The 24,395-nt window shown below is 61.1% G+C and overlaps 5 protein-coding genes across 5 annotated transcripts; 3 read left to right on the forward strand and 2 right to left on the reverse strand.

Moving 5' to 3' along the window:
• Positions 1 to 29: 29 nt before the first annotated feature.
• On the forward strand, positions 30 to 5,311 carry SPRG_20164 (hypothetical protein; the record flags this gene model as incomplete). The annotated part of the gene is made up of 21 exons (XM_012345571.1): positions 30 to 136; positions 185 to 428; positions 470 to 588; positions 639 to 819; positions 876 to 1,120; positions 1,170 to 1,443; positions 1,488 to 1,604; positions 1,649 to 1,783; positions 1,830 to 1,931; positions 1,979 to 2,205; positions 2,249 to 2,696; positions 2,747 to 3,031; positions 3,079 to 3,240; positions 3,282 to 3,410; positions 3,459 to 4,029; positions 4,080 to 4,222; positions 4,276 to 4,338; positions 4,386 to 4,731; positions 4,781 to 4,905; positions 4,961 to 5,043; positions 5,089 to 5,311. 21 exons carry the CDS (start codon positions 30 to 32, stop codon positions 5,273 to 5,275), a joined length of 4,293 nt encoding a protein of 1,430 aa, XP_012200961.1. The 3' UTR covers positions 5,276 to 5,311.
• Positions 5,295 to 9,982, reverse strand: SPRG_06666 (hypothetical protein; the record flags this gene model as incomplete). Its single annotated transcript, XM_012345478.1, has 11 exons — positions 9,874 to 9,982; positions 9,423 to 9,829; positions 9,194 to 9,368; positions 8,937 to 9,144; positions 8,695 to 8,888; positions 8,522 to 8,647; positions 6,426 to 8,475; positions 6,186 to 6,384; positions 5,819 to 6,139; positions 5,467 to 5,771; positions 5,295 to 5,419 (listed from the first exon to the last, which is right to left on the reverse strand). Exons 1-11 carry the CDS (start codon positions 9,973 to 9,975, stop codon positions 5,295 to 5,297), a joined length of 4,212 nt encoding a protein of 1,403 aa, XP_012200868.1. The 5' UTR covers positions 9,976 to 9,982.
• Positions 9,983 to 10,250: 268 nt separating this feature from the next.
• Positions 10,251 to 11,108, reverse strand: SPRG_06667 (hypothetical protein; the record flags this gene model as incomplete). Its single annotated transcript, XM_012345479.1, has 1 exon — positions 10,251 to 11,108. One exon carries the CDS (start codon positions 11,106 to 11,108, stop codon positions 10,338 to 10,340), a length of 771 nt encoding a protein of 256 aa, XP_012200869.1. The 3' UTR covers positions 10,251 to 10,337.
• A 1,020-nt stretch (positions 11,109 to 12,128) lies between these two features.
• Positions 12,129 to 13,893, forward strand: SPRG_06668 (hypothetical protein; the record flags this gene model as incomplete). Its single annotated transcript, XM_012345480.1, has 6 exons — positions 12,129 to 12,847; positions 12,892 to 12,963; positions 13,013 to 13,087; positions 13,138 to 13,229; positions 13,276 to 13,735; positions 13,785 to 13,893. The coding sequence occupies exons 1-6, from the start codon at positions 12,156 to 12,158 to the stop codon at positions 13,891 to 13,893; spliced, it is 1,500 nt and encodes a 499-aa protein (XP_012200870.1). The 5' UTR covers positions 12,129 to 12,155.
• A 183-nt stretch (positions 13,894 to 14,076) lies between these two features.
• SPRG_06669 (hypothetical protein) lies at positions 14,077 to 24,212 on the forward strand (the record flags this gene model as incomplete). The annotated part of the gene is made up of 17 exons (XM_012345481.1): positions 14,077 to 15,237; positions 15,278 to 15,502; positions 15,552 to 15,732; positions 15,780 to 18,081; positions 18,129 to 19,171; positions 19,210 to 19,622; positions 19,668 to 19,811; positions 19,856 to 19,981; positions 20,022 to 20,443; positions 20,490 to 21,231; positions 21,279 to 21,464; positions 21,516 to 21,988; positions 22,034 to 22,187; positions 22,235 to 22,277; positions 22,319 to 22,387; positions 22,440 to 24,142; positions 24,201 to 24,212. The coding sequence occupies 17 exons, from the start codon at positions 14,077 to 14,079 to the stop codon at positions 24,210 to 24,212; spliced, it is 9,399 nt and encodes a 3,132-aa protein (XP_012200871.1).
• Between the last annotated feature and the right edge of the window lie 183 nt (positions 24,213 to 24,395).

Consider the following 24,395-nt stretch of genomic DNA (forward strand, 5'->3'; position numbering starts at 1 on the left):
ACAAAAACGATGTTGGATTAGGTCTGAAGATGATGCAGCAGCACACGAGTGCGATCAAGGCCATGGGGTCCAGTGAACGCATCCTGGCCAAGAAGCTGCGAACGCTGGAAACCAAGTCGGAGCAGCTCCAAGCACGGTAGTCTCTACTACGCTGCACGAATCATCATAGGATAGCGGTGGTCAGGTACGACAAGCTCGTGGTGGCCGAGAACCAAGCGCGTGCGGTCCTCGACGCCAAGAACGAGGCGTACACGCGCATGAAGCGGCAGCTCGATCACGAGCGGCTTTTGATCCAAGCCGAGCTCGATCAGACCGTGCCCGAGCTTCAGACCGCGATCCAGTCGCTCAGTCGCATCAATAAGCTCCATATCACCGAGATGAAGTCGTTCACGTCGCCGCCCGACCTCGTGCGCCTCGTCATGCAAGCCGTACGTGCCTTTTAAGCACCCGTTTCATTGGTCGTGTATAGGTGTGTGTGCTGCTCGGTCTCGGCGCAGCGCCGACGTGGGAAGACGCGCTGTTTGTACTATGCGACATGAAGTTCCTCGACCGGCTTCGGTCGTTTGATAAGGACAACATCCCCGACGCGTACGCACCTTTGTCATTTCAACTACTAGTACATTTTACGCGTTGCCTAGGGTCATGAAGAAGCTGGAGCGCGTGATCCAGCATCCCAAGTTCACCGAGGACGAGATGAAGCGCGCGTCCATTGCCTCGACGTCGCTCTGTCGGTGGGTACTCGCGCTAGCACGCTACCACCGCGTCATGACGATCGTCCGGCCCAAGCAAAACACGCTCGACGCCGCGGAGCGCAACTTGGTGCGTGGGATTTGTATCAACTTGATAATAGTGGATCCATGAGGATATGCTTGCAGGACCGCGTGCAGCGCGAAGTGGACGTTGTCCGCGCAGCGTGGACGACGCACGAGACGGCGGCCAACCAAGTTCAGCTGGCGTGGCACGAAAACGAGGCGCTGCGAGGACAGCTCCAGCACGACTACGACGAGGTCGTTGCGCGATTGGAGTCGCTCGAGCGTGTCAAGATGGCGTTCGAGAGCCTCAAGACGATCTTGCGCAAGGAAAACCACCGGATCCAGGCGCTCGACCAGGCGTCCTTGGGGTCTGACACTGCTCCACGAGACAATGGATATCCACGCACTACTATGTAGCGACTCGGTGCTCTTGACGGCCATCTCGAGCTACATCGCCGACGTCCCATCCAGCGACCGGACTGCGCTCGTGGCGCGATGGAGGCAGGTGCTCACAGACGCAAGCATCGCCTGCAGCGACGACCTACTGGCGGCCATGATGGGTGAAGGCAGCCTCCAGGAGCTCCGCGCGACGTGCGTGATTGCCGACGCAGGTATTGCCATGAACCTCTTGTACCTCCAGCGCTGGAAAGAGGCGCCCAAGCTGCAACACGTGTTGCTTGTCGATCCGCACGTACGACGCGCCGGGACGTAGGTCTGTGCCTATACGTGGACTAGGGCATTGCCGTCCATTGGATCAAGACGGTCGAGCGGCTCTCGGTCGAAGCCGTCTCGGCGGACGACCCGATGCTGCTCGCTCGGTTTGAAATGTCGCCGCCCAACCCCAACTACATTGTACTTTTCTCCTGCAAGCGAACCGTTTGAGACGCGGCGTGTAGCTGGTCGTCGACCGGGTTGCGCAGTGCAATGAAGGCAGTCTCTGGGCATTTCTCCAACTCCTCACGCTCAAGAAGCTCCGACATCCCGTGTACTTTGTTGCTGACTGCAACGTCAGCGCACACTGGAGCACCGAGGCACGTATCTCGACTCGAAACGCGTCTTCTCATCCTCGGTCGGTAGCTACAAGAAGCGTTTACGACCATGAGCTTTGAATTGCGCGCTGCCGACTTGGAGACGCATATTGTCTCTGGTTTTTACACCCACTTCTTTCCCGGCGACGATGTACGTTGGAATAAGCCTCTCTCGGTATTGGATGCGACGCGGCGTAGAACCAACTGCGGCTGCTCCAAGAAGCCCTGCGCGACGACATGCGACACCGATCGGTGGCACTTGACGGGCTCTTGCGGCAGCTGAGCAGCCCCGCGCTGCTCATCAGCAACGACGAGATCGCGACGCTGTCGGGTCAAATGGACGCACTCACGACGCTTGGCCGATCGATCGACGCCAAGGAAGAGTCGATCGCGGGCCTCGAAGCCTCGCGCGATCGCTTCCGCCCGTACAATCTCTCTCCCCATTGCATTGTATTGAATGTCGAGTAGGCTCGGGCGACGGGGCCGCGCGCTTTTGGAAGCGACCAAAACGTTTGGCGGCAGCGTCCAAGCGTTCTGCGTGCTCGAGGACAGCATCCGGCAGCTCAACGACGTTGATGGAGACAGCGCTGTCGACGACGTGGCGCACGAGGTGACGGTCGCGTACCTCCAGACGATCCTCCACGGGCTGCCCGAGCACCAGCACGTGGCCTTTACGTTCTATGTGGCGCTCGCAATCGCAGCAGCCGAGCCGGGCGGCGACGACCTCGTGCCTCTCTGCTGGATCGAGCTCCAGCGCAAGACGCGCCTCGGCGTCCCCGGCATCCATCTTCCGATCGACGTCTTCTTCTCGTCGCCGACGAGGACGCATCAAGTCGCCACCGACGTCGTGCAGATGGCCATGCGCCACTGCGTGGCCAAGCAGCTCGCCGCGCTCGTTCGTCGCCGCCCGCAAGCGGTACGACCTTGGCTTCGGCTTGAAAGGTCTTCAAACTATGGTGTTTGTAGCTGACGATGGCCAACGTCCTGTCGGGCGACGCACGCCACGTCTTTCGCAAGGACGGCGGTCGCCATCCGGTCGAGATTACGCGCTTGCTGCGCAACGTGCAGTCGCTCGTGGCGCTGCCTTCGTTTGGGCCGCTCCTGGACGACATCGATGTGCACACGGACGCGTACATTGCGTACATGCAGGCGACGCCCCGCTTCTTCCAAGACATGCCGCGGACGCGCTTCATGCAGCAGCTGCCCGCGGTCGCCAAGCTCCTCTTCATCGTCCTCTCCCACGACTTGATTGTACGGCGACCTGTTTTGGTTTCCGATCTGGAGAGATGGTTTGGTAGGTCCCTCACATGATGCAACAAGTCGTGAACGCCTATGTGCCCGAAATCAACTACGAGCTCCTCACGGTGCCCGTGATGGTCGAAATCACCGACGGCCACCGGCCCATCTTGCTGCAGTTTGACGCCAACAGTGTCGTCCACCCGCTCTGGGTGCTCATCGAGGTACCGACCTCCTTCGCCAGCTATCGTCTCATGGCACGCAGACGGCGCTGAGCCTTGGCATCCGAGACGCCGACATCTGGTACTTTTCGCTCGCGGCGCCCGACGTCGTGCCTGCTTGTCTCCGCGCGCTCAAGGACGCGTGTGTGCACGGTGGCTGGCTCATTCTCCAAGTCGAGTGATACCTGCCGTCTGTAGAGGCTGATATTTCCGTGCGATAGGATGTCGCGAAGCTCTCGGCCAGCGATCTCATGGACCTCAACCGCCAGTTCTCGCTGCTGTCGAACGGCGATCTCTCGATCCACAGCGACTTTCGCCTCTGGTTGGTCGACGAGGCGCCGTCGTCGCTCCTCGCGCGGCTTCCGAGCGCCAAGCTGCACACGTTCTTCTTCAACATTGTATTTACGCTCCAGAACCCGCTCGAGGCGAGTGTGTCACCGACGCGCCACGCGCTCCACCTCTTCCACGGGATCGCACTCTCGGGCGCGCATGGCGTCCACGTCGCCTCGCCGTTCTACGCGCCGGTGACGCTCTATGAGCTCGAGAAGGCAGAGTTTCTGCTCGAGTGCCTCGGCGACAACCACGGGCTCTCGAGCGACGAGCTCGCATCTCTGATCGCGCCGCTCTATCACGGCAAGAGCTCCGATCGCAATGTTCAGAAGCAGTGGAGTGCCCTCGCGCGGTACATCTTTAAACTCGGGACGGCAAGCGATGCGGGAGAGCAAAGCCATTGGCTCAGTCGGCTAAAGCGCGGCCTGCGCCACCATGCAGCCACGACGCGTGGCACGAAAGGTGCAACCTGTCATGTCCCGTACAGAGTGTCATTGTCAATGCGCCTTTAGACGGCACGCGCCGATCCTGCGACGTGCTCTTACCAGTCGACACCAAGATCTCGGCGGCGACCATGGGGCTTCCCCACTCGCTCGACGCCTATTTCGAGACGCAGACGATGCTGGCCGTCGCCTCGACGCTCACGCAGTCCTGCGTACGTACTGCTTGCTGTATCTTGGTGTTGTAAGCGCCGCTGACGGAGCGTAGGCTCTGCATATCGACTGCAAGGCGCCTTCGACGCCCGTCGACGACCTTGCCGACGCGCTGTTGGTACGTCGTCGAGTTGGCGCCGACTGGCGACGGCAATGGTGTGGTAGCTCCAACTGCCGCGCGACTCGGTCTTTACACATTGCGACGCGCGCAGCACGTTTCTGGATCGCAAGTGGCCGTCGCGCGTGCACAAGGCCATCTACAGCGAGCTCGTGCACATGGAAACGTACGTGGGGCATCTGCAGCGGGATCTGCGCTCGCTCTCGCACGAAACGGCGAGTGCCATCGCTTCCCAGCGGGTACCGCCGTCGTGGCTGCGAGCCGGGTACGCCTGTCCAATGACGCTGGTGCGATTTGTGGCGTGGGCGCAGTCGGCTGCGTCCTTCTATCTCGAGTTCCTGCATACGCAGCGACTTCCCGCTCTCCAGCTTCAGTTTGTCGCCCACCCGCGAGGTGCGAATGGATGCCGATGGGATTGTGAATACCACAGTTGACGCCATAGCGGTGCTCTTTGCGCTCCTGGTCGCCCACGCCAGAAGCACGGGCGTCGACATCTCGGAACTGTGTCTGGCGGTCGTGCCTCCGTCGACACCAACGGCTACGAGCCTCCGCAACCTCTTTCTGCGCGTACGACGATCGACCATCTGCAGCAATGTCGTCGGTCCCTTCATGTTGATGCTAGAACGCGCGCTGGGACGTGTCCAAGCACATGCTCTGCGAGCTGGCGAGCGATGACTGGCTCATCCAAGGCAGCCTCTCGCTACAGTACGAGCCTTTCGAATCTGCGTCGTGTCGTCACCACTCGCGTAGGATCGCGGCCTGCCCAAAGTCCGATCTCCGAGGGTTCTTTGCCTGCCCCGTGTACCGCTACTACGCATCCAGCGGCGCTGGCCCGCCGCCATCGACGAGTCTCCTCCATCTCTACTTCCCGACGACCGAAGCGACGACGCTCTTGGAGGCGAAAGGTGTCGCCGTCGTCCTCAACGAGGCCGAGTAGATACAGTCCACAATTGAGGTTACGCGTCAATGCTATGGAAGCGAAAGTGAGCGCCAAGGCAGAGAGGGCAGGTGCGGTCCGGGAGGCACCAGTCGTGGTAGGCGTGGCCGCACGACAGCAAGATGGTCTCCATGGTCTTGCCATCTATCACATCCTCTTTTTTCAAGCATGCAAGCCCCATAGCTGCGTACCTTCTTGGAGGTAGACGAGCGGCAGGTCGCAGACAGCGCACTGCGAGTCGTGCAGTTGGATGTCGCCACCCCAGTCGCTGTTGCGCGACTCGTAGCTCCGGTGCAGCAATTTGGTACCGGCTGCGTCGTCTTTGGCGCTGTACGGCGTGTAGTCGGGCATGTCCGTGTCCCACGTGTCGTAGAACCCGCTCTCGATGCGGAAGAGCGCTTCGACTTGGGGTGGAAAGGCGAGGTGGTGCCGCCGACTGCACGACCAGACGTACGTATCAATTCCTTCGAGCATGCGCCCCACCTCTTGCAGCTGTCTACACACTAGATATAAGATCTGTAGCTCATGTGGCGTCGATGGTACCGCTGGTGGAGGCTCTGCGCGGCAACGACGGCCTGGTAGAGCTCGAGCGGTGCGATCGCAATGAGCGTTGGGTACGCTGCGAGGAGCTCCATCCCGAGCGTGACGCCGCACGCGTCGAGCATCGCATGTAGGAGCGGGACAAAGGCCACGTCTTTCTGCGTGAGCTGGCAAAACGCCTCCATCTCTTCGAGCACGCAGTGCAAGAGCGGTGTCGGGTTGGGTAGCACGGCAATGCGCTCAAAGAGGCCGGCGAGCATGGCCAATCGCGACGGGGTGTCCGACTGCAGCATTGTATATACCAGCGTCCGTAGCTCCGACGTCCTAAGAGGTAGAGAGGTACTACAGAAGCGCTTCTAACGACACGTACCCGGCCCGACGAGACGACGGCTGCGCGATTGCATTGAGCACGAGCTGGAAGACGCCGTCCCACATGTCGTGCTGCATACAGAGGTCCCATGCGCTTGCCCGATCAAAGGCGAACGTGTCGGGCGCTCCGAGGATCGTGAGCAGCAAGGCCACGTCCGCGTCGTCTGCGTGCGATTGGTTGAAAAAAGCACGAGCCAGTGCTCCACCAGCGTCGACCGGCGGCCGACGCCGTCGTGCGCACTCGACAAGAGCGCGCTGAGGTACGCAAAGTACGTGTCGTTGCCGGGGGCGTCACGTGTGAGCTCGAATTGCGAGCCAAAGAGTGCTGTCTGGACGTTCCACGGAGTCACACACGGGTAGCGCTCAACGCACCACGCGATCGCCGCGGCTGGCGCCTTCTTTAAGAGCACGTTGAGCACGTGCAGACAGACGCAGAGGGAGGTGTACTGCGAGAGGTCGAGCACTTGCTTTTCGGCGACGGCCATGAGGAGGTCATCGCACGCCTGCGCCAAGCTCTCGCTGGCAATCGCGAGGTTCAGCACCGTCTCGAGACCGGCCGCGTGCTCGAGCGCCGAGCACACTTGCGCGGCCATCTCCAAGTGTACATAGTTGCCATACTTGGTGAGAAAGGGCTGTAGTTTCGGTGACGGCGACGGCGTCAGCGGCACGGAGACCAGCAGTGAAATGCCAAAGTCGTCCATGCGCGTCCGGTTGTCGAGCACGAAGGGCGTATTGGCTGGCTCAATCGAGAGCGGAACGTCCGCGTGCAAAAGGAAGTAGAGGGAGACGAGCGACCGCACGAGGCGCCAGTCGTGACGCGTGAGCGGTAGCTCTTCTTCGATCGGCGCCGGGGCTGCCATTTTCGACCGCTTGATGAGCTCGATGGCCTTGCGCTTCTCGATGACGGCTGCATCGAGCGACGGATCAAAGGTGCCGAGCCACTGGCGCAGTAGCTGCGTCGCTCGTGCCAAGTCACCTTGGTGCACGAGGTGGTTGACGAGGCACGCAGCCGACCGCGTGAGGTGCACAGTCGGCCACAGCATGAGCTTTTGGTGCTGGTCGGCGTCCGCGACACGCGCTGCAAACTCGGCCTCAACGTCTGGCAGCGGGCGGGCGAGGATCGGCGCGATCTCGGGCGACTGCTGCATCGCACCACCCACATGCCACTTCCAGTCGACGTGCGCAGCCGGGTACACGCCCATTTGGCGCTTGACCGTGCGCTGGATGAGCGACCGCTTGGTCTCCGAGAGCGACCGGGCGCGCGCCATGAGCTTCTGGGGGCTCTCGATCAGCGGTAGCGTTGTCGCGTCGTCGCCACTGCTGCTACCGGACGTCGGCGGTTCGGGCAGAGGTGTCGCCTCGAGCTCCTTGAGCCACGGCAACGCGGCTTGCACCTGGAGCTGGCTGGCCCACAAGTCGATCGAGATGGCTTCGAGGACGACTTCCGCATCCGATTCCAGGTCAATGCACGCACTGGGCTCTGTGAGCTGAACCGCCTCGGGAACAATGAGCGCTGCGTCTTCATCGGATGTCGTCGTCTCGACAGCCATGACGATGCGCAAAGCAAGCGACGGGTCGGCGGCGACGGACGGCGCGACGTGGGCGGGGACATCGAGGGGCGGAAAGCTCTCTTCGTCGATAAAGTCGGACGTCGAGTCTCTCCGAAGAAACGACATGTCGGGCAGCAACGACACGAGCGACGACGTTGCGTTCGTCAAGTGCGATTCGAAATCCAGAACGTCCAGCGTCTCCCCAAAGAGCGTCGGTGGCTTGTAGTTGATGGCCTCGCTTGGCGCTGGAAGGTGCGCGGCGCGCCACGCTTCGTCGACGACCTTGTCCTGGGCGCTCAGGTCTGGGATCTCCACGACGCGGCTGCGACTGGCGCCCGTCTCGGCCACGACCAACGACGGCGCAAGATTGAGTTGGCCGTACGACGTCGCCGCGGCCGACGGCAACGCAAACCGGAGCTCCGTCTCGATCGACGCGCCAGCTTTCGGCGACGAGATCGCCGGCATCTCCCGGCGCTGCTTGAAGACGATGTGCGGCGGCTGAACGTCGGCCTCGGGTGCCCTACCCATGTATCCATGTGCCCTATCATCCGAGCGTACAAGCGTGTACTTGGTCTGTTCTTCAAGGAGCGTGGCTGCGATCTCGATGAGACCTTCGAGGGCTTGTAGCGTCGCGTTCGGCACAAGAGAGGCGTCGTCGGGATGCTGCTTGATGTGTTCCGTCCACTTGCACTGGAGATTCAAAAGCAGCGCGAGGTCTTGAATACTGTACTTGACGACCAGCTAGGCAGGAAATACGGTGAGACGATGTGTCGGACCACGAGCGGACATCAATCGACTTGGCCACGTCGTTGGAGACGGCGAGCTCGAGGAACTCGACAGCAGCGCACGCGCGAACGATCGCGACGCGGCCCGGATCGCCATGCAGCACCGCAAAGACCGACGCATCCAGCACCTACGCGATTCGCGTCGTCTGGATCGATCGGCCATGTTCACATCTACCTTGAGGTCGTGGATTTCGCCGAGGTCGACATGCCACTCGACCAACTCGAGGCCGACAGGATCGATGAAGAAGAGCGCCGACGTGCCGGGAAACCAGCTTAGGAGCTGTGGCGCCTCGGGGGTAAAGTCCATCGACTCGTGAATGTACTTGAAGACGTGCACTTTGGAGAGGTTGAGCGACTTGACCGAGATGGCTACGCAGCAACCTATCACTATACTGGAAAAGGACGAGAGACGAGTACGCTCGTGCGGTGGCAGATTCGGGCCTTGGAAAAAGGTCTCGGGCGGTTTGGTCAGCGAAAACTTGAGCGTCGACGAGACTGTGCCGGTGGACGGGTCGCCGACCCAGACGCGACGCCCGGGACGTGTCGAGAAGACGCGATAGTCCTTCTCGTCGTCGTCCAAGTAAAAACACGCACCGTAGTTGCCTTGGCGCAGCTTGGACCCGACCTATTGTTGTCCATCTTGATACAAAGTTGATACAAAGCAGGACGGCGACCTGCACGACGCCGTTCGCATCGGTCGCTGCGAGGTTGAGGATGAGCACGCGCGTTTGCGACGACACGAGAAGGTAGTCGCGGGCCGGCGACGCGGTCTTGACGACATCGAGCTGCACGATCGCCGTGTCTTCCTTGAGCAGAAATTCGGTGGTCGTGTTCCCAAAGAGCACCGACCTACGTCAGTGGATCAGGCTATGAAGGTAGCAAGTCGCAGCATCTAGTACGCACATGCCGGCGCGGATCGACGTTTGTGCGACCGTACCGCCGGCACAGGCCGAGAAGACGCGGGAGCCGTCAGCGTCCCAGAGGAAGGCGTTGACGCTGAACCCGACGTGGAGCGCGTGCGAGAACTCGATCTTCTCGCCAATGCGCGCGGGGTCCACAAGCGAGATGGCGTAGACCGCGCCTTTGGCCGTGCCGACGACAAGGTACCGCTGCGACGGGCAAAAGCTCAGACTCGCGACCGGGTGACGCTCGCTCGCCGATGAGGGTGGCGCAATCATCTTGAGGAGCCGAAACTGCACGTTGCTCGTCGCTTGCTTCTTCTGGCTGCGCGCAAAGACGTAGACGCTGCCATTGCTCGCGCCGCACGCGAGGAAGCGGGCGCAGACGTCGACGCACGTGTACTTGACGCCCTGGCCATCCGTGCCATAAGCAAGAGTGTCGAGGCGCACCGTACCGTTGTCGTCACGCCGCCAAGCACCAGCTCCTCGTAGAGCAGAATCGGCTTCATGCGCGGCCGCGGTGGCGCCACGGCTTCGTCCTTCCCGTCGTCCGCCATCGTCACGTGATCGACAATAATCCTGCGAGAGCTGATGTTTGTCGCCCACAGGATATGCGATGCCATTGGCCAAAATCAAATAGTTTACTGCGTATGATTGGCCAATTTGTTTTTAATCGTACCGGGCCAGCGCTTCAACTTCATTCCCTTCTAAACATGATTGAAGAGCTATCTGGCACAAGTGTAGCTGTGGCTCAAGGCCAGCGCTCCAGCGCACGTTGCGATGGGCCTTCAACGCACCGCCTTCGGACGCCCATGAGGCCATTGGCACCACCACGAGGTCGTCGCCAGGCACACACACTCGACGCGGTATTACATCTCATTCCGCTGGGTAGCGTTAGTTGTCGCCGTCGATAATGGACCTACTGCGCGGACGGTGTCGGCAAACAAATGTCCTTGTTCATGCTTTCGAACACAAGCTCAAACGCCGCCCGGAACGCGAGGCAGCCGCTTTCGGACATGCCAAAGCCGATCTCGGTCTCGCCAGCGCTGAGGCGCGCGAGGACGCTGTCGGCAAAGACATCGACGCTGATGCCGTTGGTGTGAAGTCCCGGTGCTTCGAGCTCCGTGTCCACCTCGGGCGGGATGATCTCAATGACGCGAACCGACGTGTCGGCGAGCTGGTGGCGCAGCGACCACGTGAACGAGTGCAGCGCCGCTTTCGTGCTCGAGTAGATCGGCACTGATGCAATTGGCGCGAACGCGATGCCACTTGTCACCGTGATGAGCGCGCTGAACGGCTTGGCGACCAGATGCGGGATCAAGAGCATCGAGAGATGGACGACGCCGGCGTAGTTGATGTTGATCTCGCTGGCCAGCTCATCCCAGCTGGGCGACACGCCGCCCTTGAGGTTCAAGGTCCGCTGGACGCCTGCATTGTGCACAAATACATTGAGCGCTGGGAACGATGCAATGAGCGTCGCAAAGAGCGTTTCGCGCTGGGCTGCTGTCTCGACGTCGCCGACAACTGTGTGCAAGCCGGGATGGGCTGCCTTCGCCTCGGCGAGCTTGGCAGCACGTCGACCGACGATGATGACCGTGTTGCCGAGGCCAAGAAGACGCGAGGCGAGCGCAAGGCCGATGCCGCTGCCGCCGCCCGTCACGACGATCGTATGTCCCGTCATCGACTCCATGTCGGTGTGGATCTCGCAGAGCAAACTGCAAACTGACCACTCGGATCCCGTGATTCTTTCCGGATAATCACTGAAACGCTGACGTGGCAGCCGCTCCTTGCGTTCACCCATGCACGGTGTGGGGCCGGCTAAGTTTATGAAGTGCAGTGGCCATACAGATTCGCACTGAAGTGTGGAGAGTCGACCACTACCAACATCAAGCTTACACCAATGGCCACTGGTAGCCACAGTGCGACTTGAGCTCGACGGATTTCCATTCCGAGTTGTAACGACATACAGCTCCTACTACGACTGCCCTACCGGTCGGTACCGGAGTCGTAGTACCGATAGGCAGCTGTGGTACCGCTAGTCCATCGTTCCAGTCGAATCGTGTGACGATTGGTAGAATGATTTGTAAACGTGAAGATGGCAGTGCGGTGTTGTGACGCCAGCCACTTTGCTAGGCTTTTGGCCGTCGCGCGGTCGCGATGAACGTGTTAACATCGAAAGCGTACCTTCCAAGCAAGTAGATCAAAGCTGGTAGAGCTCACATAGCGCAGTACATTGGCACCACCACCGAGGGCCAACTGGCGAAAGACGCTTGGAGGCTGGGCCCATTGGCTTGTCTGCATTGTATTGGTTTTACTGAGTTGCGCGTCACGGCTTTAAGATTAAGACCGACGCTGCGCGTGTCCAAGGGCTCGCGTGCAGTCTTTTACTCGCCACCATTTGTACTCTGAATCTCTGGCCTTTCTTGGCAAGTGCAAACTGACCACGTCAAAGATCGTACCGGGTATCCGGATACAAGCCAGTGCCGCGAAGATGACGTGGCAGATGGAGCTGCGAGTAAGGTCAAAGCGTGGTTCGATGGGCTTGGACGTACCCGCCATGCTCGGGAAACGATGTGCAAGGTTGAGGTAGCATAAAATTCAGCAGTACCTCCCAAGAACCGACGACTACAACTGATGGCCGATGTTGTCTCGATGACCCGCAGGTCACCTTCATGCGTTTCGCGCCATTTTTACCCGTGCGCTTGAAATAGCGACAAGAGTACTTGGTTTCCGCGCCATGGCGAGTCAGACCATCGACCGACTCCGCGACGAGATCGACGCCATCAAGCACGAGTCTGCGCTGTGGATCATCACGACGGCGCCGGATCTCTCGACGCCCAAGCTCGCGATCGCCAACGGCGTGCACCTCGTCGTCCAGATCCGCGACGGACCAGACATCTCGCTGCCAACACCTGTGCTCAAGCTTGACTTCGTCTTCACCGCGCATTACGGCGCGCTTCCGCCGATCGTCAAGTGCCCCGGCACGTGGCCGCACACGATGGTGCACTCGAAGTCGCGGGTCGTGATTATGAACCTCCTCCAGCGCACCGAGAAAGGCTGGAGCAGGTCGTACACGATCGGCACCGTCCTCCACGCCTTTCGGATGACCCTTCGAGCTACGAACGCGCCGTGGGACCTCCGGTCGCCGCTGCTGCACCGCCTCGAAGAGCAGCATCGTATTATGGCCGCCGAGATGACGGTCGCGCACTGCGAGAGCGGCGTCGCATGCGAGATGGGCACGCGCTCGGTCATGGAAGACATGTACGTGCTCGTCGACTCGTTTGTGAACGGCGGTGACTCACTCCTGGGACTGCACCCGGCGCTCTACTGCGTCGCAGACGGCCACGCCGGCATCACGTGCGCGCGCTTCCTCGTCGACAACGTGCAGTCGACGCTCGGTGCTGAGCTTTCCAAGGACAAGTCGGTCCGGTGCGTCGCCCAGCATGATATGGTGATGACACGGACCTATGTAGGGAAGCACTCTACGCCACGTGCCTGAGTCTCGACCACCGCTTTGAAGAGGCATATGCACCCTACGACGACACGTACTACGCTGGATCCTCTCTCCGATTTGGTCACATACTCTCTGCTTAGGTCGGGCAGCACGCTCATCAGTTTGTTTTACGACGGTCTTGACAAGATGTACTGCGTCAACGTTGGCGACTCGCGGTATAGAGAGCACTGATGGACGAGCCTCGTCCATACTAGCACTTGACTAGTGCGCTCCTGCTGCGCGGCGACCATGTGGTTCAAATCTCGCGCGACCACCGATGCTCGGACGTCGAAGAGAAGGCTTACATCACCGACCGCGGTACGGTGCTGTCTGTAGTGAAGTATCAATGTTCCAATCATGGCAGGTGGCTTTATTCAAAACGACCGGACATTTGGACAGCTCACAGTGACGCGGGCATTTGGTGACGCCGACATCAAGCGCGCGTTCGGCTCGTCACTCGCCGCGTGGCCCGAGATCTCCGAGTGGCCCATCTCTCCGGACGGCGACGACATCTTTATCTTGGCCTGCGACGGGCTCTACTCGGTCATGGACAACAGCGACGTCGCGCAATTCGTGTGGGCCGGGCTCAAGGCGCAAAAGCCGCTGACGCTCATCGCGAGAGAGCTCGCCAACCACTGCGTCACGGCGTGCGGCGGCGAAGACAACACGACCGTTGTGCTCATTCGCATCGGCTTGGATGGATCGCTTTCGCCGTCAAAGTCGGGCAGCGCGATCAAAACGGCAACGACAATCGAAGATGAGAACGCGGCGCTCGTCGATACGCTTTTGAGCTCGCTGGACCTGGACACCGAGCCGTCGACGCCGTCAATGATTCCATAGCACGATCACGCAAAGACCGCCGGTACACAAGAGTACCAAGGTGCCGTTCGTGAAGCTCGAGTCGGCGCGTGCGATCGAAAACGAAGAAGACTTGATGCAGTACCTCATGGACGATATGAACTTTAACGGCGCGCCCGAGTAAAAATCAATAGTAATCTCGGCCAAGGGTACCCTTGTCTTGGCGAACGCAACATCGGATAATGAGATAGTATGCAATGGATAGATCCACTCCATGAAAAAGATGGTCTATTGCATGAACGGATTGACGGGACCGATTGGAATGCAACTACGTTTCATCATCGAAACCGCTGAGCGCGGCAGCACCATGCCGAGCGCGCTCCTCTGTACCGTCGTATGGCTGGCGTGGTTGACGCAAGCACAGCTCTTGCCGCCAGTGCTGCAGCTGACAACCACGTCGCTCCCGGCGAGTCCGCGCATGGTGTCCGTTGTCGAAGTCGATCAACTGTTTGGGTCGCCGCCACAAGGATACACGTTGGAAGCGGTCATTACTTGTCCTCGCAGCGTCCTCCAACGCGTCCAGGTCGTTCAAATGACATCTGTGGCAAACGTCAATCTCACTACCAATGGCTCGGTCGACGTTGGTGACCTCACGGGTCTCGTCGGCGCCGCGACAACTCCTTTTCAAATCGCGCTGATATGGATGGACGCGTGGACGACGGCACCACCCACGAGCTTTAGCTGTACGGTGCAAAGCTCGTTCGTATCGGGTAGCGTGATAGCAACGTCGTCTGCGACCGTGTCGGTACAAGCGACGCTGGCGCCGAGCCTCCTCCGGCTGCCCCGAGCGGTGTGGAACTTCGAGGAAGGCGACTTGCCAATGGAAATACCGCTCACCGTCGAGACGCTGTCTTCGCCCTTTTGGCTGCAGCTGACGGGGCCGCTCAACTGGGTCGCACAGCTCGTGTGGCAAGATCACGTCGCCGCGACCTCGGTTCTCGTGCCGTTACTGAGCCAGCGAACGTGCGCGCTTTTGCTGGCCACCAACGGGAGCCTCAACGGGTCGCTTCTTGTGACGCCAACCGCCGCTGCGCTGGGGGCGCTTCCTCTCTCGCTGCGGCTCACTGCATACAGCACCGCCTGTCTCAGTGCCTCGACCATCAGCACGTGCTTGGCACTGCCGAGCCTGAATGGTACAAGTGCCTACGCAGTGTCGATCCATCGCCACACACGCCTCGTCACGCCGGTGCTCACCAGCAATGCGTCGTTTGTGCACGCCTCTGCCGAGGTACCCGCGATCGTCGCGATCTCGGTCACGAACCTCTCGATGGCGCACGACGTGGTGGTCACGATATCGCTACCGACAGGCCTCTCGAGCTCGGGTGTGACGGGCGTAATACTCCAAACGCTCGTTCGGGAAAGCGTTATGTGGAACTACGGCATCACGTGGACCTTTGCGGGTGTGCTGGCCAACGCCACCGTGGTGCTACCGATTGACATCGATTCCAGCTTTAGCGGCCTTGCCGAGGTAGCTAGCTAGCTAGCTGTGCGTTTGAGGCGTATGTTAGGTACCCATTGCTGTGTCGAGCACCGTGGCGTCCTCGGGCCGCACCAGTGTCGCAACAACGGCCGTGGCTCTTTTGGTCTTCGGCCAGACACCACTCTCTGCACCGTTGAGTATGCCAGAGTCAGTGACCACATCTGGTAACGGGTCCCGCTTCGTGTCGGTGGCCATTCCTCCAGCGGCGTCTCTTGCGCTCTGGGACCTCTCGCACCTAAAGTCGATCGAGTTGGTAATACGCATCTCGGGACGAGCAGCGAAAAACGATGTCGTCTCTGTAGGTCGTTGCAGATGGCGTCGTCCTACGACCAACACGGCTGCCGACAACGGCGTCGATCGTGGGCTTTCCGATTCCCAGCGGCACCACGTCGGTCTTGCTCTGGCCGCGCGTGAATTTCACTGGCTACGACACGTTGTTTTGGGCGTTCTACGACGACGCCAACAGCTTGCAGTCGCTCTCGCGTTCGCGCCTTTATGTCCCGACGCAACTTGGATCCCGACTCTTGAAGCATCCATCGTCGTCGTCGACCACGCCTTCAACGTGACGCTGCAGAGTATGGTAACGCTGGACACGGACGTTTGGTTTGTAGCACAATTAGTCGTGCCGACTGTTGTGCCCGTCGTCGTATGCACCGGCGCCTCGGTGGTCGCCGACACCGATCACCAGACGTTCCAGCTTGTGAATCCAGCACCCGGTACGACGCTTACTATCCTTCTTGACGCCTCGTACGTCGGTATCTTTGGCCTTGCCGTCGTGCTCACGACAACGAACGGCGTCCAAGTGTCGCCACCGGCGCAGACAACGTTCAATGTGTCCATCCTATCGCCGACGTCGCCAACATTCACGCAATGGATTGCAACGACCGACGTGTCGTCTGTGCTGCTGCAGACGCCTGCACTGACGATGAACAACACGGAAACGTCCTGCGTCGAGCTGCATCCAAACGATCCGGCACTCGACGTAGCGTATGAAGTAGTTGCGCCGCCCTCCCCCTTTCTGGGCAGCGAGGCCAATGCATCCGTATCGCTCGCACCCGTCGCTCTCAACTGGACTCGCTACGCCTACGGCAACGCTACACTGCAGTTGGTATCGACCACCGTCGTCGTCTTGTGGAAACATGCGGTTGCGGGCCAGATCGTTTCGAGCGCAGTGCATGTTCGGTCGCTCGACTTGTCGGTGATTCCTGCAGCGCAAACCCCGGTGCTCGCGGTCCTCGTCCCGTACAACGACTCGGTGTGGGGACCCTGGGCGCTCTACTCAAACGACCCTCTCGTATTTACGATCACAGTGTCTGTGGTCGATCCGACTACCACCCTCGCCTTGACGTGGTCCTGCGCGGCCTGCGAACGCGTCGACTTGAACTCGACGATGACACCCAATATCCCGTTTCTAAGCAGCTCCAACGCTCTCGTGCTGAACGTCAACGCCTCGCTGAGTCCAAATGCAATGGGTATCAGCAACCTGACGGTGACGGCCACGGCCAACTGCTCGGATGTCGCCTGTGTACAAGTGCTGCCGGTTTCCTTTACAGTTTACCCAGCAGCTGTACCGCCGGTACTGCGCCTACAAGCTCCCTCGAGTGCCGTCCTTGAAGGCACTGCACTCGTACTGCCAATGACGGTGCAAAACCACTCGGCGATCGAGGCTGTTTCAGTCGCCTGCTCTATTGTCCCAATGGCAGCAAGTGCATCTGGTCCTCCGCAGTGGGACGCGACGCCGTCGACACTGTCACTGCAGCTGGTGCCAATCGGGAGCGGCGTCGTAGCTGTCACGTGCGTCGCCGTCGCCCAGATTGCCGTCTATAGCAATCCGCGTAGTGTTGCCAATTCCACCGTCACCGTCTCGTTCGTCGTCCTTCCAGTGGCCCACGCGCCACTATTAACAGCCGCGTCGACACAGTACACGCTCACGAGTCGCTACATGCAGTTGCCGGTTCTATCGTCGAGCCTCGCAACTGCCCGGTTGCCTAGCATCGACGTGTGGCGCCTGCAGCTGCACGCCCAAGCCGGTATGTTTCAAGTCTGCTGCAACAGCTCCAACCAAAACATCGCGCCGTCGGCGACGAGCGACGGTATCGACACCTTTGACGTGCGGCCCACCGCGCCAATATACGTGGCAACGATCGGTGCCAACGACGGCGGGTCCTTTCCACTCCGGCTCAGCAGCACCAATGTCGTCCCGGCGTCCAATACATCAGCGACAACATCGGTCATTGTCCAAGCCAACTTTGTGGGCAACAACCTCACAGTGACACCGGTCACCAACAGCGAAGGCGACGTCGTGACGCTGACGCTCTCACTCTTTACGCAACCGCAGGCGACGCTTGGGATCTCTATGGTTTGCAATGACACGTCGCAGCTGGCGCCACCGACGGCCCGATCCATGAGCCCCAACGCGTACACGCCGACCGTTGTCTACGCGATGCGGACGGCGCACGATTTCGTCGACCGCCCGACCGCGTACGTCCGCTGCCACGTGCAGTTGTCGACGTCCGACCCGTGGTACGCCTACGTGCCGATGCCATCCGCGGTCTTTACCATCGGCAACATTGATCACTCGGCGCTTGTTCTTGTGGGCCCGACACTCGGAGGCCGGCTCCAACTGGCCGTCGGCGTTGGTGGCGCCGGCGATGTCTTCACCGTCGCGCTGGCCACCATGCCATTGGGACCGGTGGTTGTCTCATTCAACGCGACCGGGCTCGTGACGACACCGACCACAGCCGTGCTGAGTAGTACGAACTGGAACTCGCCGCAAACAATTGTCGTCTCGGCCCCCGCTGGCCTTGTGCTCTCAACCAACCCATTCTTCGCGTATGCCGCTTCTCACATGAGAGGCTCTCACGCCCTTGGTTGCGTAGGACGCTTCACGTCCATAGCTCCTCGTTGATGGATGGCAAGTACGCGGCGCTGCCTCCGTCGAGCGTGGCCGTGACCATCGTCGACGCACCCGACATGACGCCGCCACCGCGGCTGCTCTCGGCGATGTTTGCCGACTCGGGCGCGTCACTCATTGTGACATTTTCTCGGGCCGTCGATCTCTCGGGCTTTTCAGCGTCTTCGTTTGCCTGTGATCGGGTCTTCGAAACAACGAGCTTTGGTCTTGTGCCTGTGTGCACCTGGGCAACGGCGACGACGGTAATGATTGGCTTGGGCGTTGGAGCCACCGTGGTTCCGTTTGCGCCCTGCACCGTTTTCGGTGGCCTCAAGTCGACATCGACGTCGACGCTGAGTATGACGTCCATGACCGTGTCGGTGCAGCCTCCGTTGAATCCGCCCGTGCCCACCGTGTCGATTGCGGGCGCCACGTCGCTCGGCGCCTGCGACGATCTGGTGCTGGATGCCACCGCGACGTCGGGGTCGGGCGGGCGGCCAATGACGTGGCAATGGACATGCGTCATGGAATCGACGCAGCAGCCGTGCAACGGCTCGTTTACTCAAATCAGTGCGTCGACGCAGGCGATCCGGGTGCCAGCAAATGAGCTCGTTGTTGGCACCCAGTATCGTATTCAACTCAACTGCACCAACTACTTTAATCTCTCGGGGGCGTCTGCGCTGCTCGTGGTAAAGTCCTCGAGCGCGCTGCCTTCCGTGTACGTGGATGGACCGAGCACGGTGCGTGTGGCTTATTCGACGGAAATTGTCTTGTCGGGCGTCGCGGTGCCGCCGACCTGCAACACTAGTGGCTTCGATTCCTCGGTGCTGCAGTTGTCGTGGACGATTCTTGAGACCGCGGCGCCGATATCGGGGAGCCGCAACCCGCGTCAGGTCTTTTGGCCGGCGCGCAGCTTGCTGCCTGGGAATTACACCGTGGCCTTTCGTGCAACGTCATCCAGTGGCGGTGTCAACACGGCCGTCGCGACCCTGGAAATCGTTCGCTCGGCGCTCGTAGCAACCATAGTCGGTGGGTCCAGTCGCACGGTCGGGGCCACGTCGATCTAGTTCTGAACGGATCGCTGTCGTACGACCCCGATGCCGTGAACGCGACACCGTTGACGTTCGCGTGGAACTGCACCAACCCGTCAAGCGGCGCGCTTCTTGCGTTGCTCAACGGTACAACACCAGTGGTCCCCAAGAGCTTTTTGACCGTCAACTTGACGCTTTTGGTGACGCTTACCGTGTCGGACGCAAACACAAACCGGACAGCCACGACATCGACGATCATTGCCGTCGTTGCAGGAACGCCACCGAGTGTGGCGATCGCTCCGCTACAGCAAGCACGCTTGAATGCTGACGCCAAGATTCTCTTGCACGGTAGTGTGGAGAGCAGCTCGGATCCTGCGCCAATCGGCAGGTGGTCGGTTGCCAACGACGCCCGCGGGCTTCTCGCGGCCGCGTTCTTTGCCGTGCCCAGTGTACGTCGACGATATGAAACACGTGGCGCAACAACTGTGTTGTAGACGTCGTCGACCATGATACTGCGTCCTGGCGCGCTGGAGCCACAGACGACGTATACGTTTCTCTTCACCGGCGTCGATGCACTCGGACAGACCGCGACCGCATCGACGACGTGGACCACCAACGCGCCACCGACCAGTGGCTCGGTACACGGCTTCGAGTTTCATTGGCTGACGCCCCACGTCCCTAGGTGACAGTGACGCCGACGTCGGGCGTTGCGCTCACCACGTCGTTCACGCTGACCAGTCGCAACTGGGTCGGCGCCACCCTGCCCCTTCGCTTTGCCTTCAAGTACATCCGCGGCCTCCCCACCGACGTACGACGCCTTTTCGTGTCTTGTTTTTATACTGCGGTAGGTCGGCGCGGTCGAAGTCCCGCTCTGCGAGTACGCGTTCACGACGTCGTGGGTCACGACCTTACCGGCGGGTGTCAACGGATCGGTGACGATTGTTGGGTACGTTGCCGATGCGCTTGGCGCCGTCGCCAAGGCGTATGCGACGATTCACGTGGGCGCACTGCCCGCAGCGTCGGCGCAGGCGCTCGTCCTCGCACAAGCCACGTCGCTTGAAGCCAACGCCCCGCACGACGATCCCAGCGCTGTGCTGAGCACCGCGACGCAGCTCGCTTCTGCGTTGCCGTCGGCGCTTCTCAACACCAATGCCGTCTGCTTGGTACCAGGTCAAGGATGTTCTGGTCATGGCACCTGCACTTTGGATCCGCCCGCGTGCCGCGCGACCGACGCCAACTGCGTTGCATCGTGCGTCTGCACTGCCAACTGGTATCGGACAGCATCCGTACAACTACCTTGATGACGTGCATCATAGGTTTGCATATGACTGCAGTGCATCGGCGGAGACGTTCCAGTACCAGCAGACGGCGCTCGGTTCACTGCTCAACGCGGTCGCGACCGCGGCCACGACCGCCAACCCAACCGTCGAGGGGCTAGAACAGCAAAGCGCCGCGCTCTACAATATCGCCGCCAACGCCGACCTTCTCTCGTCCAGCCAGGCAGCGCAGACCTTTGGCTTGCTGCAAAACGTGCTGGCACCGTCGTCCATGGCGCTCCTGTCGTCAACGGCGCTCGCCACACTTGGGGGCGCGATCTCGAGCCTCCTCGAGCTCCCTGCAACGACAGCACCAACGAACAGCGCTTCGACCGTCGTCGACATGCTCGCAACGGCGCTCCTTATCTCGACCGTGCCTGGCGAGGCGCCGGCGACACTCGTGACACCCAATCTGCGCCTCGCCGTGCAGCGCGTACGTCCGGCGTTGGCGGCGACGGGAAGCACTCTGAGCGTACCGCAAACGACTGCGCAGATCGCTCAACAAGCAGCCACGACCAGTTTCACCTTACCTACGGAGCTCCCATTGGCATCTACCTGCGCGCACGCCATCGACACCCACCTCAAGTTCTTCCGGCGCAACTTGTATGGGTCGAGCGACAACGCATCGCTCGCATCTGGCGTCCTCGGCATCGACCTGTACTGCGACTATGCGGCAGAGCCAGCTTCGGTCGCCAACCTCTCGCACCCGTTGCAAATCCGCATGGCCAAGCTGCAACCGCAGGTTTGGCGAAATCCAGGCTGTCCATTGTAGATCACGGATCGGTGTAGGCTCCGTTGGCCATTCCGCCTCGTGTGTCGGCGTCGTACAACTGCGTCGTCGGCGGAAACGAGACGATCGTCACGCTATGCGCCGAGCCCACGACGGTAGCCTGCAACGGGTCGGCCAACTATACGATTCAGTACACGTGTCCTCGTCGCCGTCAGGTGCCGACCTGTCAGTATTGGCATCCCTCGGTACGCCAGCGCTTCGACCGAGTATGTGGTCGATCCGGTCGTCGGTCGTAGGCGCAGACGTGGGCCACGGACGGCTGTGTTGTCGTTGCCGACGACATTGACGCCATCACGTGCAACTGTACCCACCTCACCGACTTTGGTACACAGATTGTCCAAGCCTTGGACGCGGTGCAGCTCCAGGTCGTCGAGACGCTGAGTGTGCGCATTACACCGGCGCTGCTCGAGGCCAACACGGCGATTCCCATCACGCTCGGCGTCTTATGCGGTCTGTACCTTCTCAGTTTGCACTTGTCGGTGCAATGGGACGCCCACGATGCGCTGGTTTTCGCAAAAGAGCAGCGGCGCCGGCGCGACGATGCGCAGCACCTCTACGTGCCGCCGAAACTGTACCAGCCACCGGCATTCGTGGTCGCACCGACCCGCCGCGAGCGCCTCCGGGCCTTTTGCAAGAGCGTCTGGGTGGGTCTCATGGACAACCACAAAGTCCTCGAAATGTGTTTCCACTACGACCCGCACTACACGAGGTAATCGTAGAAACACTTGGTCGCAGAACGAACATCCTGGAGTAGACCGCAACGCGTCATGGTGCTTTTCACAGCCGCCATGAGCGAGCTCCTCATGAACGCGATACTGTACAAGCTGCGCGCGCTCCAGCCGACCGCGGGCACCATGGTGGTCAGCGGCGCCGTCTCGTCCATCTGCATGCTCCCCGTGACGATTGCGGTAAGCCTACTCTATAGGACCATACGTTGGTGCGACGACGCGGGTAGTTTATCTTGCTCTTCAAAAAGTCGGGGCGCGCGACCACTTTGTGTTGCGTCTCACGCTCGAAGACGACACGACGATCGTTGAAGTCCAAGTCGACGCCTACGGCAACCCCGTCGACGAGTCTCAATATTGCATTCGCAAGCGCGACCACCTAGGTACGGACGGTGGCGACCTCCACACAAACCCCTCACGGCCTCGTGCACACAGAGCTCGCTGCAAGTATACAGCCCAAAGACATCCAGATCGCGCTCTCGCACCTCCGTCGCGTCGGCGTCCTCGAGGCCCATGGCGCGCCAACGCTCGCCGGCCACGTGTCGATTGCCGTGCACTATTTAGTCTTCAATCGCGCCGTCGGAGCCGTTGAATCGGACGAGCGCCACGTTCTTGATGCCGGCGCAGAGCGCGTCGCTCGGGCCATGAAGGACGTCGGTCGGTCGGCCAAAGTCGCCGTCCAAGCGTCCACCGAGGACGAAGCGCCGGTGGTCGAGGCGTGTACGGAGGCGGCGCTGCCAATGCTCTTGGCCATGTGGGGGCACAAGACGCTGCCAACGCAGCTGAGCCATATCGAACCCGCGGTCTTGTCCGAAGCAACGCTTCTCGCCGCAACGCAGCACTTGGACGCGGCGTCGGCGCAGATTGCCAAGCTCCCAGTCACGTCGCTCGGTCCGATCTCGTCGGACGAGGTGCGCGTCGCGCAGGGCCTTGTCGCATGGGCGCGGACCGTCCTCGCGAGCGCCGATGCGTACGTGGACGACGCGCAGGCCATGGTCCAACGCATGGCGACCGCCGTCGAGAACGCCAAGCTCGAGCTCCTCGAAGCGCGCGCGCTTCTAACGCACCGCGTTCCATTCCGGCGCCGGCTTGTGCTACCCCGTCGCTCGCGTCGCTACTCGATCGACAAACTGGCGCGCGTCCAGCGGGCGACGACGACGCTCGAGGCAACGGCAAAGCGCTTCAAGCAGACGCGGGCCTATGCGGCGCAGAACGAGCGCGAGGAGCGGCAGCGCATCGCGGCGCAAGAGCGAGAGATCCTAAAGCACCTCCACGGACTCGCTCGGTACCGCAAGCGACTGCTGTTGTTCCTCGAGGCGAGCGAGGCCCGGCGACTGGCCGCGCTCCCGTTGCACGAGCGCCTGCGCTACGAAGCCGAGCAAGCCAAGGTGCGATCGCTCACGGCGCCAGCGCGCGCGCTCTATAACACCATTTTGCGCCAGGAGGCGAGCCGCCTCGAAGCGCCCGTGTTCCCGCGATGGGTGCATTACGTTCTGTACGGTATGTGCGCCGGCGTCGTCGCCTTTGCCGTCTACTTCGTGCTGCTCTTCTCGCTGCTCATCGGCGCCAACGTCGCGCTGCACTGGGTCGGGTCGGTCGTCGTGGGCCTCGTCCTGACGCACCTCGTCACCGAGCCCATCGGCGTTCTTTTGCGCGTCGGCATCTTGCCGCTACTCGCCACCGTGCTTCTCAACAGCACGGGCATCCTCGAGATGCTCGGGGCCGAGACCGTCTCGTGGGGCGCAGCCGCGACGGTGGGTGTCGCCGGTGTTACACGCCTCACGCGCAAAGCGGCGCTCGTGCAGCCCGTCGACACGTCCAACTTGGTGGTCTCGTCCGTCCGTCCTGGTAAAGTCGCGGCCCATGCACTCCATCTGGTCCACGAACAACGGCTTCACGAAAGAGCATCCGACCCGTCGCCCGCCGAGCTGGCCGCGGAGATCGAGGCAGCCGCAGCAGCAGCGTACAAGGCGCGCTGGACCGCGCATGCCTCTAGCGACGTGAAGACGCCGGTTGCGCTGCCTCCGATTGAGCCGCCGGGACCCCGGTCGGGGCCGCCGGTGGTGCATGTGCCAGCCGCGGGTGGTGACACTGCACTCTTTCCGGCGCAACTCCTCGTGTCGCCGGATCTACCACTGGTGGCGTCCAGTGCGGTCGACGACAGCGCGCTCTGTCGTCTTGGGTGCGGCGCCAGAGTGCGCCGAGTAAAGCTAGAGAGTCACGAGGTGCATCTGTGCCCACAACGCCCGCTGGTCTGCCCACGTTGCAGCATGTCCATGGCCGCGGCGATGCTTGCCTCCCATGAATGTCGCTCGACGCCAAAGCAGCGAAGTCGTCTTCCGCCGCTATCACCACCCTGTCTGCCACCATTGAACGACCATGCCGTGACCC

This window comes from Saprolegnia parasitica (assembly GCF_000151545.1).
Source record: "Saprolegnia parasitica CBS 223.65 unplaced genomic scaffold supercont2.23, whole genome shotgun sequence".
Lineage (NCBI taxonomy): Eukaryota > Oomycota > Saprolegniomycetes > Saprolegniales > Saprolegniaceae > Saprolegnia > Saprolegnia parasitica.